At 43.6% G+C, this 12,861-nt stretch overlaps 1 protein-coding gene and 2 non-coding genes across 3 annotated transcripts; 1 reads left to right on the forward strand and 2 right to left on the reverse strand.

Moving 5' to 3' along the window:
• The first annotated feature begins 1,641 nt into the window (after window positions 1–1,641).
• LOC101638991 (prothymosin alpha-like) lies at window positions 1,642–1,881 on the forward strand. Its single transcript, XM_004717812.1, has one exon. It carries the CDS (start codon window positions 1,642–1,644, stop codon window positions 1,879–1,881), a length of 240 nt encoding a protein of 79 aa, XP_004717869.1.
• A 3,778-nt stretch (window positions 1,882–5,659) lies between these two features.
• Window positions 5,660–5,732, reverse strand: TRNAV-AAC. The gene has a single exon. It is a non-coding gene; the product is annotated as a tRNA-Val (tRNA).
• Window positions 5,733–8,604: 2,872 nt separating this feature from the next.
• Window positions 8,605–8,678, reverse strand: TRNAT-AGU. The gene has a single exon. It is a non-coding gene; the product is annotated as a tRNA-Thr (tRNA).
• Window positions 8,679–12,861: the final 4,183 nt, after the last annotated feature.

Genomic DNA, 12,861 nt, shown 5'->3' on the forward strand with positions numbered 1-12,861 from the left:
CTCAATGTAGCAGATACAATCAAAGATAAACCAAGAATTCCAAATGAAATCAAGAGTTTAGTAAAATTTAAAAATGTTAGTAAAATTTTAGTAAAAGTCACATTTTAAGAATCAGATTTAATTTAGAAACTCATTTATGATATAATTGACTTAAAAAACCAGCATGTTTTGTTTGTTTTAAATCATTTTATACATTTGTTGCTATCATCATTCTCAGAATGTTTTCTTTATACCTGAGCCCCATTGGTATCAGCTCCTCATTTTTTTCTGACAACCATCTTTTTTACTATCTTCTAAGCACCACGTTCCTTGAGAGTGGGCTAAAGGAAGCGCCACTGGTCGTAGGCCAGCTGGGTTCAAGACTGTCAGGTCCGACCGAGCACTATAGAAACCTGGGTTTGTGGGGACCTGTCTGGGTGTTGGTTTGTTTTTAAGCGCGGTGGGAAGCCGCTCAGAAAAAGACAGTAAAGGTAAACGCTGTGAGCAGGATTCGAACCTGCAGGAAACCCTACTGGATTTCGAGTCCAACGCCTAACCACAGCCCCCAGAGTTTCTGACTGAGGACAAGTATAGGTTGTTTGCCAAGCAGCGCGGAAGAAATAGAGGGAAATCCTTTCGCTGGAAAAGATTTCACCCACAAGTCGACAACCAAGTTCATGCATTACAACAAAACTCACACCACCAAATCAACGAGTCAAACGTTCACATGTATAATGTGTGTTGTCCGCCTGCATTGCTTTTTCCTAGAAGAACTCCAAGTCTAGCGACAAGTTCTGTTTCCAGATAGAGAAGTTAGCATGTGCACTAAACGGAATGACCACTGCACCGTGGGAAAATCATAGGTAGTCTCTGGACAAGTATGTCTTGAAATGCGCTCCTTTATCTTCAAGTCCTTGGCAGAATCCAGCTTTAATCCTGCGTCACTTCCTTTAGGACCTCTTAGAGAATGGGCTCCTAGAAGAAAGGGGGATGGTTTTTGCTACCAAATTGAGCACTTTCTGCAAAAGAACTATTCCCTGATGGTCACCTTCAAGTGCTTCCATGTGTATAATTTGCTTTAGACAACCTTGTCTCAATAGTAGTTGTCATTGTTCATACTCACACCCTCCCTTAAATGAACTGATTCAATGTCCTTTTTGTCCTGAAATACGTTTTTGCCATTTCAGCCAAGAGGAGGGCGGTGTCGATAGCAAACATAATGTTTGTGAGCGCCATCTCTGGTAAACCCTGCACTTCCTTAGCCTTCTGATACCTGGCTTTACAAGCCACTTGCAGATTATCCGCCAACTTTCATTTCTTCGTGTATCTATATGGCGTTCCTTCGATCCCCATTATTTCTTCTTAGAAACCTGAAGTAGTGAGGAAGAGTCTGCCTCCTATTCAAATGGATACAAATATTAGCTCCAGTTCTTTCGACTTTAGTAAGTTTTTAAAAGCCTCACTCCTCCGCTTCTACATCTGTAAAACAAATGTAAAACAAACCAACAATTTAAAACACAATAGCACCTACAGCGTTAGCTTTGCCTTTGGTTACATAAAGGGGCTCCCAAAAGTTTGTGGAAAATTTTTTTTTATGTTTCGACTGGCTGCTCTCTCTGCAAAGCCATCTTTGCACGGGGCCACCAGCGCCCACCACGTCAGATGCGGCGGGGACGCAGCTCCGAGAGCGCCACCTTGCAGGAGAAGGAGGTGGTGGAGGAGGCGGAGAACGGAAGCGACCCCCCCACCCCCACCCCGGGGAACGCTAACGAGGAAAATGGGGATCAGGAGGCTGACAACGAGGGAGACGAAGGAGAGGAAGAGGAGGAGGAAGGAGATGGTGAAGAAGAAGAGGATGCAGATGTGGATACCGAGAAGCAGAAGACAGATGAGGATGACTAGACAGCAAAAGGACAAGTTCAATTCAAAACAACCATACAAAACCACAAAGGTCACCGTGACCTATTCACCCTCCACTTCGCGTCTCTGCATGGAAACCCGGTCACCTTGGAGTAAAGAGTCCCGCCGCCCACCTCCGGCTGCGCCACCGCAGACACGCGCTCACCACCACCCACCACAACCACACCGTGAATTTGCAACAGGGGAGGCAAAAAGAGCCCAAACTGCCCAGGCCCGGCGTTTTTTCGTAAAAGTACTTTTAAAAGGAACATTTGTTTGTGCTTTTTATTTATATTTTTGTACCTGTTGTTAGGGGTCAGCCATTGTTAATAATCTCGGATGACCAAACCGGCCTTTGGAGCATTCTCTGTCCTACTTCTGACTCTACTTGTGGTGTGACCATGTTCATTATAATCTCAAAGGAGAAAAAGAAAACCTTGTAAAAAAAAGCAAAAATAACAACAAAAAATGCAATCTTATTCCAAGCATTCCATACCTGTTTTTGTGTATGTACTTAGCTGTCCTATAAGTAGTTGGTCTGTATGAGATGGTTAAAAAGGCCAAAGATAAAGGTTTCTTCTTCCATTTTCCTTTTTTTTTTGTCTATGAAGTTGCTATATTTTTACGCAAGTGTGAAACAATGTTGTCCAACAATAAACTGGAATTTTATTTTGCTGAGTTCTAAAAGAAGAAACAAAAAATGTTTTTTCTCTTTCAATTCCATTTTCCACGGAAAATATGAAACATGACTAAGTATTTGATTTAGTGGTAATAAATTACTGTTTGTCTACATCCTAGCTATTTCTTTGCGATTATTAGTTTCAACAACATGACATGGCTATCACTTTGGGAATTTGAACACAAACTCTTGAGCAATGCACGATGAAGGAATGAGCACGCCGCTTTGCGCCATAACTCACATACTTACAATCCCACAGGCAATGAACTAGGACAACTCAACTAATACATTCCCAGAGAACTGTGGGAAGTGTTCCTTCTTACTTTCAACCAGTATCCACTGAGTGTCTATGGTGTACTAGATACAAAGCGGTTTGTCTTCATTGATAAACAAGAATAGCCCTGCTCCGGCTCATCATGCAACTTGCCTTCCAGAGAGAGCAGTATTGGTCAAGCCACCACACTGATGTCAGAAAGTACACATTTCTATGGGGAGTATGGGACATTCTCTCGCTTGGGGGAGTTCATGAAAGTCCTCCCTAGGGAAGCAACAATTTAGCTCACATCTAAACCCAAGCGAGACATAGCAAGGCAGAAAGTACACATTTCTATGGGGAGTATGGGACATTCTCTCACTTGGGGGAGTTCATAAAAGTCCTCCCTAAGGAAGCAACAATTTAGCTCACATCTAAACCCAAGCGAGACATAGCTAGACAAAGAGGCCATCACAGGGCTTGTCAATCAGAGGGAGATCACATGTAGAAAAAGCTTCCTAGTTTGACATACGGCAGGGAGGCCCGTGTGTATGGAAGATAGATGACAAGGTGTGACATATAGGAGAAGCATTCAAGGGTCAGACATGCTGCGCACTTTCAGCAGCTGTAATGGGCATAAAACGATTATAAAATGTGTTAGACTCTTCCAAATGTTAGTTTCTATTGCTCCCCTTTATCCTATCAAAATACCCAGAATCTAAACTCTGATGACTTAACCTCTATGGGAAAGCCAGTTACATTTCCTCCTATGAATTAGATAGAATTCACATTATCAGGGGAATGCCTTTATTCACTTTGAGTCCACCCTGAAGCCCTAGGCAAATTCTGAGCGTAGGCTTCTCGTCTGGAGAACGCAGTCTCTGCTGCCCCCATCTGGCCAAGTACTGCAGGTGCAGATGTTACAACACAAGGCCCAAACCCAAAATCCTCTTCTGGTGGGTTGGTTGCAACTCACAGCGACCACGTTGGGCAGAGTAAAACCGACTGCCTCGTGGGGTTTCCAGGGCTGTACCATCTTTACGGGGGCGGACGGCCACATCTTTCTTCCGCGAAGCAGCCAACGAGTTTTACCACTTGATTTTCGAAAAGTGTTTCCTTGAATTGGAGGTAGCAAAGTGTTTTAGGCTTATTCCAGAAGAAAAAAAAAAACTCCGAAAATTCGTTATTTTTGGCAAAATCTGTGTTATTTCAAATGTTTCCTTCTCTTGTATTCAAGAAAGCCAGCAAGCGGAGCTAACACTAAACTGATTCCAGAGGTCAAGACCCCCCCCCCCTTCCACTTGGGATCTTTTTTGCCCTCTGGGTGTCTTCGTGGAGCAACGCTGGGGGCTAGAAGCTGTGTCCTGGGAGAAATTTGCATTAATCCCTTTGAAATGGAGCCTGCCGGCCGTGAACGGTACTGCGGGGGTCTGCCGTAGACCCGACGAGTGGGGCGGGCCCCAGAACCCTGCAAAGATATTAAGTGGGGGGACACACTAGGACACAATCCCTAGGACGAACAGGAGCTTCTGTATTTTGCCCCACGCCCCACCCCACCCCCACTCCCACCAGGCAAACTCCTAAAACCCTACATCTGAAACGCAGAGGGGGGACCCATGTGCACTGGGCGGAGGGGGCGGGGGCTGGAACAGGCCCGGGTGCCACCGTCGGGCTCTTTTGTCCCAAGAAGAGCAGAACTCTGCTCGGCTGCCTGTCCTACCCCTTTGCCTACAACCAGGGCCCCCTTGCCCCCTCCCTCGCCAGTCAGATCTCTAGGAATCCCGCCCTCCCATCACACTGCTCCTAGTTCCCACGCTTCATTCAGCACGCCCCGCCCCCATGGGTGTCCGATGAGTCTCACTTGGGTGCATTAGTCTCTAGGGCAGGTATTCCCGGGGACGGTGGGACCAAGTGAGAGTCATCTAAGCTCCGTGCTGTTATGGAGTCGCGCCCAACAAAAAACCACTGACCCACAAGCAGCTGCAAAGTAACAAGGCAAAAGTTTATTAGAGAAGAGCAAAGGTTTACTAGAGAAAAGGAAACAAAAAGCAAATCCGGATTTGGGCTACAGCATGGCCACGCAGGGTCCAAACTGAAGCAAGCGGCAAAAGTTTCTTTGTTCTTTTAAAACCAGTGAGGAGAGGGGGGTGTGAGTAAGGAATGGGGAAGCGTGTCTGCACAAGATAACAAGATGTGGGCAGTTTAGCCTGTCCAGCTTATCTTGGTCCAGGTCCGCTGGTAAAACTTTTAGCTGATATTTACGAGTGGTAGTTTACAGGGTCACAGTAGCTTACTTTTACGACTTATTTTCTCATCTGCTAGAGATAACATAGGTTTATTTCTCATCTGCTAGAGATAACATAGTTTTACTTTTACAACTTATTTTTCTAAAAACAACATTCTCTTCTTAGGGCGGGGGATGACCTTTCGACTCTTCAAAATGGGGTAGCTTAAGTCAAGCTCTTTTATTCTATTGAGCCTTAACACGTGCAAACACCCTGATGAGTTCGCTAGGACCAGGAGCCCTTCCTCCTCCTCCGTGTCCGAATAAGTCTGATTCCCCACCACGCCTGATGGTTTCGGGAACTATGTGCACGGTAATAATAATGCTGGAGACAGCTTTCACTGACAACCGGCGCCGGTCGCTGGCAGTTTTGAATCTAAGAGAAAGGGAGTCATTTTGTAGAAGCTATGCGGGTGCTATTTTTGAGATGCCAAGCAGTCCTTACTAGGGCTACATGGAGCCGTGGTGACGCAGAACCTTTTATTGCACATAGGCTTTCATAAATCAGATGGTAAACAATCCTTGTCACACTGGGCTGGATCTCTGAAACAAAATCGTGACCTAATGTTTCCGCCCGGTCTCGAACCGGGGACCTTTCGCGTGTTAGGCGAACGTGATAACCACTACACTACGGAAACTCCCCGTTACAAAGGAGACTCTTCCTCATCAGGTAAAAGACCAATGTGGCTTGATGTCTGATTGAGAAACACTGCTTTTTCCTCACAGATAATTATTTGATCGTAGTACTTGTCTTTTCCTTCAAATGTCTCCCCTCACTGGAATTAAGCTTATCACAACCTGATGATTTTTACGAGGGGGCTTCCAAAAGTTCGCGGAAAAAATAGAATAGAAATATAAGGGAAAATTTCCACGAACTTTTTGAAGCCCCTCACATTTACCAGCAGAAATATGTTCTCCGACTATATTTCCCATCATGTTCACAGCACCCTGTCCAGGAGAGCCAGAGCTTGGAAATGACCCCCGTGTCCATCAAGGAAGCGTTCCTCGAGAAAAATGACCCCGGATCTGATATTCGAAAAGAAGTGTGATAGTTGTAGAGAGATTGTGGAAAGGAGGATTTTGTCATCGGACTGTTGTGGAGTGCAGGAGTCCAAAGATTTGAATCAGGGAGTAAAAAGAAATTAGATTAAATGGGAATATATAGGTTGGCTGATCAGGAGGGCGATTATTTATTTAGTTAGTTTTCTTTAAAAAAAATTTTAAGGGAAAATTTTTTTAAGGGAGATTATTTATATAGATATATAAATCGTTTTATTGGGGGCTCTTACAGCTCTTATAAAATTGATTAAGACATCAATTGTATCAAGCACATTTGTACATATGTTGGGAAATCATATTTTAAAATATAGCTATATGATAAACAAAATCGGAGAGATTTGGAGATTAATCCTTAATTCTGTCACTGTCTATATCATTCATTGTCTTGGTTGCTTTTACTCACGGTGTGATTTGCATACATAAAAAAGGTTCACATCTTAAATGTACAGCTCAATGCACGGGTAGGGGGGCAGAGAGGGAGTTATCTATTTACAGATTCAATAAGCTCAGCAAACACCAACCAGGAAAAAAAAGAGAGAGAAAACTTAAGCCAAGTCATATTGAATTGATTGAAAACCAATGATAGGTGGAAAAATTCTTAGAAGCAACTGAAGAGAAGAATGTATTACATTCAGTGCAATAGTGATTGTGGAGTACTGTGCACATTAGTGAGGGTGTAGAACATCAAAAGAAATTAAAAAAACAAACTGACTGCCACTGAGTCAATTCTGGCTCATAGAGACCTTATAGGACAGGGTAGAACTGCCCCAGTGAGTTTCAGCAACAGTACTCTTTAGAAAGTAGAAAGCCTGGTCTTTCCCCAGTAGGGCAGCTGGTAGTTTTGAACTGCTGACCTTATAGTTAACAGCCCAACATTTGGGCTGTATATATATATATGTGTGTGTGTGTGTATATATATATGTGTGTGTGTGTGTGTGTGTGTGTGTGTATATATATACACACACTCTTTCTAGATGTGTTTTCACATTTAAAAACTATGCTAAAATACATCTAGAAATAGTTTTCAGACTTCAGGTCTCAAGATATTGTTCTAGATCTATCATTTTATTGGCGCTAGGATTCGTGTATCATACCCTTCCATAGTTCAGGCAGGTTAAAAGGAGTTGTATCAAAAGACTCCTTCATTTGTCTTCACTCTTCTAGTTGTATGTTGTATTACCACTTTACTAAGATGATACCATTACCTTTTGCTTTTCATAATTCTCAGTCATGGTCTAGGCTCCCAAATCATGTGAAACAGAGAAACAGCATTTAACAGTACTTACTTTAGAGTTCAAATTAGACTTTTTAACCCTTTGTTCTTTTTCCTTACCTCCTTTTGCAATTGGTCCAGGGACTAAGATACCAAGGTCTGAAGCAGGGGTCCTCAAACCTTTTAAACAGAGGGCCAGTTCACTGTCCCTCAGACCTGTTGTAGGGTCGGACTATAGTTTAAAAAAACTATGAACAAATTCCTATGCGCACACACACACACACACACAAAATTCCTATGCACACTGCACAGATCTTATTTTGAAGTAAAAAACCAAATGGGGCAAAAACCCACGGCGGGGCCGGATAAATGTCCTCTGCGGCCGCATTTTGAGGGCATCTGGTCTGGAGAGTCATTAGGAAGGTTCAAAGGTAGAGAATTTAAACTTGCCACCTCTTACCATGCGCTAGGCTTTGCTGCTCAAAGCTAATTAATACACCCTTCTACACACCGCTTTCAAATGAAAAACGGTTATTAGAAACGGCACGTTCTGTAAACAGACAACCAAAAAAGTACATGCCAGCTGCATTTTAGACTTATTGAGGATTTGAGTTTGGAAAGAAAATGAAATCTTATGCAGAAACCATGCAAGTTCCAAGATGACCTGGCAGGGTTTGTTTGTAACGGTGCTGAATTTCTCATCACTAGTTCGCACAGGGCAGGAGAAAGGGCAAATACCACTGATGCTTGGCTGCCTAGCCACCGGTAACCTCCTGCTGTTAAGGAACTTAGTATCTGAGCCCTGAAATTGTTGCTGGCCTGTTTCAGGAATGCTTTGCACGACGCAATGCAACTTGTGAGGGCGGAGGACTCGGGCGAATTGCGTTGTTTTCCTGCGTCTTGAGGTTTCTCCTCTTTCACAAGGTGCACTCTTAACCACTTCTGTATTGCTCCTTTTCGTGGAGCATATGTTGGTTTTCCATGGTATTCTACTAATACCTTAGCTATCAGAAGCAAAGGTCAAGGCCTGAATATTTAACGCACTTTTTCCTGCAGGCTTATCGCCAGCCATTAACAAAACCCAAAGCCACTGCCATCGAGTTGACTTCCCCTTACAGATGCTCCATAGGACAAGGTAGGGCTGGACATGAGGGTTCTGAGCCTAACTCTCCACAAGTGTGTAACGTGAATCTGTTCAAACCAATGATAAGCTCACAAAAACCAGGACTTTGGAAAGCAGGCCCCGCTGGGATTCGAACCCAGGATCTCCTGTTTACTAGACAGGCGCTTTAACCAACTAAGCCACGGAGCCTGCCTGAAACCAGGACAGAGAGAGACTTCACTTCATGTGTCTGTCAATATGGAAACATGACCTAAGCCGCTGTTCTGTTTCCTGAACTTTTCAGATTATGTTGACGCTATCTCTGTTTGCGCATCTGCAGTAGGGAATAAGTAGGTCTATTCATAATAGTTGTTGGAGCAATGAAATTTGCTGAGTTTTGAAACTGCTTTCCCAGAAGAAGTAGAGTTAATTCAGGCTGAATTTAGAACTTTTCCCCTTCCGTTTTCTTTTCTGGTAGTAGGGAAGAGTGGAGGAAATATATGTGTATATTAAAGTAAACGTTAACAAAGAAACACTGTTCAGGGCTAATTTGCCAACGTCGCGGGTTCAATCCCCGTTCAGGCCAGTGTTCTGTTCTTTTACCCTTTCACTCCCACTCAGTTCTTCGCGCCGAATCATTTCAATTCACCCTGATTTTGCATACACACACACACACACACACACACATATATATGTCTGTAAATTTTATCTACGAATATTGGAATGGGAATTGGCGCTAATGGAAATTAGTGCCGCTTGTTACTTTCTCAGAACAAAAACTTCCTCTCAAAAGTTAAATGAAAATTTATTGTGTGTGTGCTTTATTTTGTTTTGTTCTATACTTCTAAGATGAATACAAACATAAATCCTCTCTCAAACGTTGTTAAGCTTAAATTGAGTTCATGTGTGTGGATATGTATTTGTAGATATTAACTCATCTCTGACAGCGGAGGGGATGAGTGTTAACTCTGATGTCATGAATGACAGTAACCCGCAGAGCGCGAAGACTTATCAAGGAGCAAGTGAAACATAAACTTTTGAGGATGTTGATTGCTAATTTAAACCATTGAACACAAAGTTGAGGATCCAAAATGTAAGCTCCCCCACCTCATTTACAATAAGAAATATAAATATTCCACATTTTAAAAATCATATCTAATATAGCAGAGACCTTAAATTTTGGTAAAGTGGAATGAAAAGATAATGGAATTTCTCCACGAACTTTTTAAAGCCCTCTCATATAATACAATCATATATGTCATTTAGGCAAAAGGGTCCCTGGTTGCTCCGTGGTTAAGCACTGGGCCAGGAATGGAAAAGTGTTGGTGTTTGGAACTCTCCAAAGGCTATACAGGAGAGAGATGAGGCATCCTGGGTCCATACATTGTTATAGCCGCCGCCGAAACCCTTGTCTGTCTTACAGGGTTGCCTATGAGTCAGACCGCGTGTGTGGTAATGGGTTGGGGTTGGTTTACCTTTCAGCACACTTTTCCCAGCAGGCGTTGACCCCGTCGCTATTTCTGAAACTAGGGGTGCAGGATAGAACAGAAACTATTTTTTTCTTCAGGAGTTCATGGATATGTTTTATAAAATGCTAAGGGTGCTTGTAGCATAACAAAGGTTTAGACTGCCTTCCTTCAAGCAAAGCTGACTCACACAAACCAGCCTGCTCCCAGCATGCAGGCTCCAGGGTGACCAGCCATACAGGGCAAAACTGGGTAGTAAGCAGAATCATTGACCAGCACACAAGAGGCTGAATTAAAATTCAGTTTATTTCTTCAATGGACAGCTAAAGAAAGGGCAATCAAAGGTGTTAGCCCCACATGCTTAAAAAAAAAAAAAGATGACTCCCAAACTAAAGGGGTCAGATGGCTACATGTTTGTAGTGAGGAGCCAATTTTAGACAACACCTAGGTAAATGGGGTTTTGGTGTGTGCTCGCTTTCTAATCTGAACATGTACTCTGAGCAAAGGCAGGATAGAGTCCCATAGCTCATTAGAACCTGGGAGTTGAATGAGAAACTTTCCAACACAGACTCCCAGTGGAGAGGAGGAGATGCCCAGGTGATGACCTTGTTCAGCCAGAGCCTCCCATTCTCTTGTATTCCAGAAGGATCACTGGCATTCATTCTGTGGCGACTCTGGTCCAAGTCGCTTGATTCAGATCCAGGCCTGCACGGCCTCTGTGGATACTTGCCAGGTCTCCAGGGAGCCATTCTTCCTGCTACAGTCATTACTCACCCATCAGCAAAGGACCCATGCCACCGAACCAGTATTTCTGGGTTAAATATGATATAGCAACCACATATATTATGTGACCATGGAATAGATAGACAATTCTTAGAATAGAGGATACTTTTTAAAAAAATACTCAATGTAATACACCTGGAAAATTTTAGAAAGCCATCAAATCCATGTGACAAGAGCATCTCACTAAAAAAAACGAAAGAAGAAATAGAGAACAAGAAAGAGTTCTTAAAGTCTCTTCTCCCTCTCCAGTCCCCTAAATAAGGAGAACAACAGGGAGCTGTGGTAGAAGAACGTGCCGGTTCATATATGCCAGAGATACACTATGAGAACATATATGGGTCAATTCTGGAGCTCTAATGACCCACTGAGAAAAATCCCAGAAAGAAATGGAGGGGAGGAAATGATCAAATCCTACAACCCACCCAATTTCTCAGACCTCCTTACCTCCAGGACTCCTATATGACGATTTCCACTGAGCACATGTGTGGGATTATAAAGAGCCTTTTCCCCAGCTATGTCTCCCCCAAAGACATGCCAAACATTAGGGGCTTTTTGCTAGCACATGGGGGGAGGTCAGCCACTTAGAGACATCCTCCCTGAAGGCCATCAGCCACCAGACTATGGTAGGCCCTGCTTCCTGCTGTTAAGGACAATGGGCTACTTCTCTCTAGAGAAGTAGTCATGGGTTCGGTTTCTGTAGGTGGAGTTCACACCCTACTGATAATGGTCTCTATCAGTTGAGCCAGGGAACAGGTCAAACCGGCTCAGTGACATCCAAGTTAGGCTGCCATCCTGAATCTAGGATCCGCCCATCTTGCCACATGTATACCCCCTATCCCTCCTCTTCCTATTGTGTGTATGTCCCTAGATTGTCCCCCTCTCATTGCTGTATAACCTATAGTGCAACCCCTTCCTGTGACGTATGTCTTTACCTGTAATTAGTGGGCTTGCCCTCTCCGCCAAAGATATATAGGCCTGGGTTAGGAATAAAGATCTCTCTCTCTCTATCTATCTATCTCGGCTACCCCTCTCCTCTCCCATTCTCACACTCCCTTGTTCCCTTTCAGTTTTTCCTCCTTCCCTTCCCCCTCTCTCCACATGGACCACCAAACAGGGCTGAGGTGAGCATGCTACCATGAAATGTGTCTGACTCCATTATTTCAATCTCTCTTCTATCTCTCATGCTCTCAATGACTTTAATATAATATTTATCTATCTCAGCCATACAATTGTGCCTATCGAACCCATGATTAGTGGTGAGGGGCTGGCACCCCTTCCAACCACACACATGTACTTGTGCAAGACCTGGAGAAATTAAGTGTGAGGTGAATGATGGGCAGCTCTCATGACAAGCGTGATTCTTGGGGTATTATAGTTTATAAGCAGTTACTGTGGTAGAGAGGCTAGGAGTGGTCGTAGTAGAATTTCTCCTGAACAAGTGTCATGATATAATTGGGTATTTCTCCCATCTTGGTGATTCAGCAGTATTCATATAGTACCTATGCTTGGCTCTGGCTCTCCCAGAAATTCTCTGAACTTATGATGTCTTTTTTGATATATACTAGCTAGCATGGATTCTGTTTTCTGGAACTAAGAACCCCGAGGAATTATCAACATTCTCTACTGGGATTAAGCTAAAGAGTGGGAAATAAAGGTTTACAAAGGTTCCATTTTAAAAGAGTGCATGTAGGTCACATTCAGTAGACGATTCTGTCTACCTTTTTGTATGTATATGCACTGTAGAAGTCTTTCTGTACAATTTCTCTGGCAAAAACTTGAACCCTTCCCCTTCCAGTTCTGGAAAGGCACAAATCACCTCAGGTCAGCTGTTCTCAACCTGTGGGTCGTGACCCCTTTGGGGGTGGAATGACCCTTGCACAGGGGTTGCCTAAGAAACATCTATTTCCGATTGTCTTAGGGACCAAAACACCACTCCTCTATCCGTCTCCAGGAGGGTCTCCCCACTTGCAGATATACCCACATACGCGTACCCAGCATGATGACATCATTGCGCCAACCCCGTCACATACACCCCGTACAAATACAGGTGTATGTGACAGGGTTGGTGCCATAATGTACTTATGCAGACCAGTCACACATGTGTAGAAAGCAGCTGCTGTGTTAAAAGCAGCTACTGTGTTAAA

The sequence above is a fragment of the Echinops telfairi genome, unplaced genomic scaffold, assembly GCF_000313985.2.
Source record: "Echinops telfairi isolate 266 unplaced genomic scaffold, ASM31398v2 ScPeMD7_140;HRSCAF=443, whole genome shotgun sequence".
Taxonomy (NCBI): Eukaryota; Metazoa; Chordata; class Mammalia; order Afrosoricida; family Tenrecidae; genus Echinops; species Echinops telfairi.

Excerpts from the sequence above, each read along its gene's own strand:
- LOC101638991 (XM_004717812.1), top strand. The coding sequence starts at position 1,642 with ATGCGGCGGGGACGCAGCTCCGAGAGCGCCACCTTGCAGGAGAAGGAG.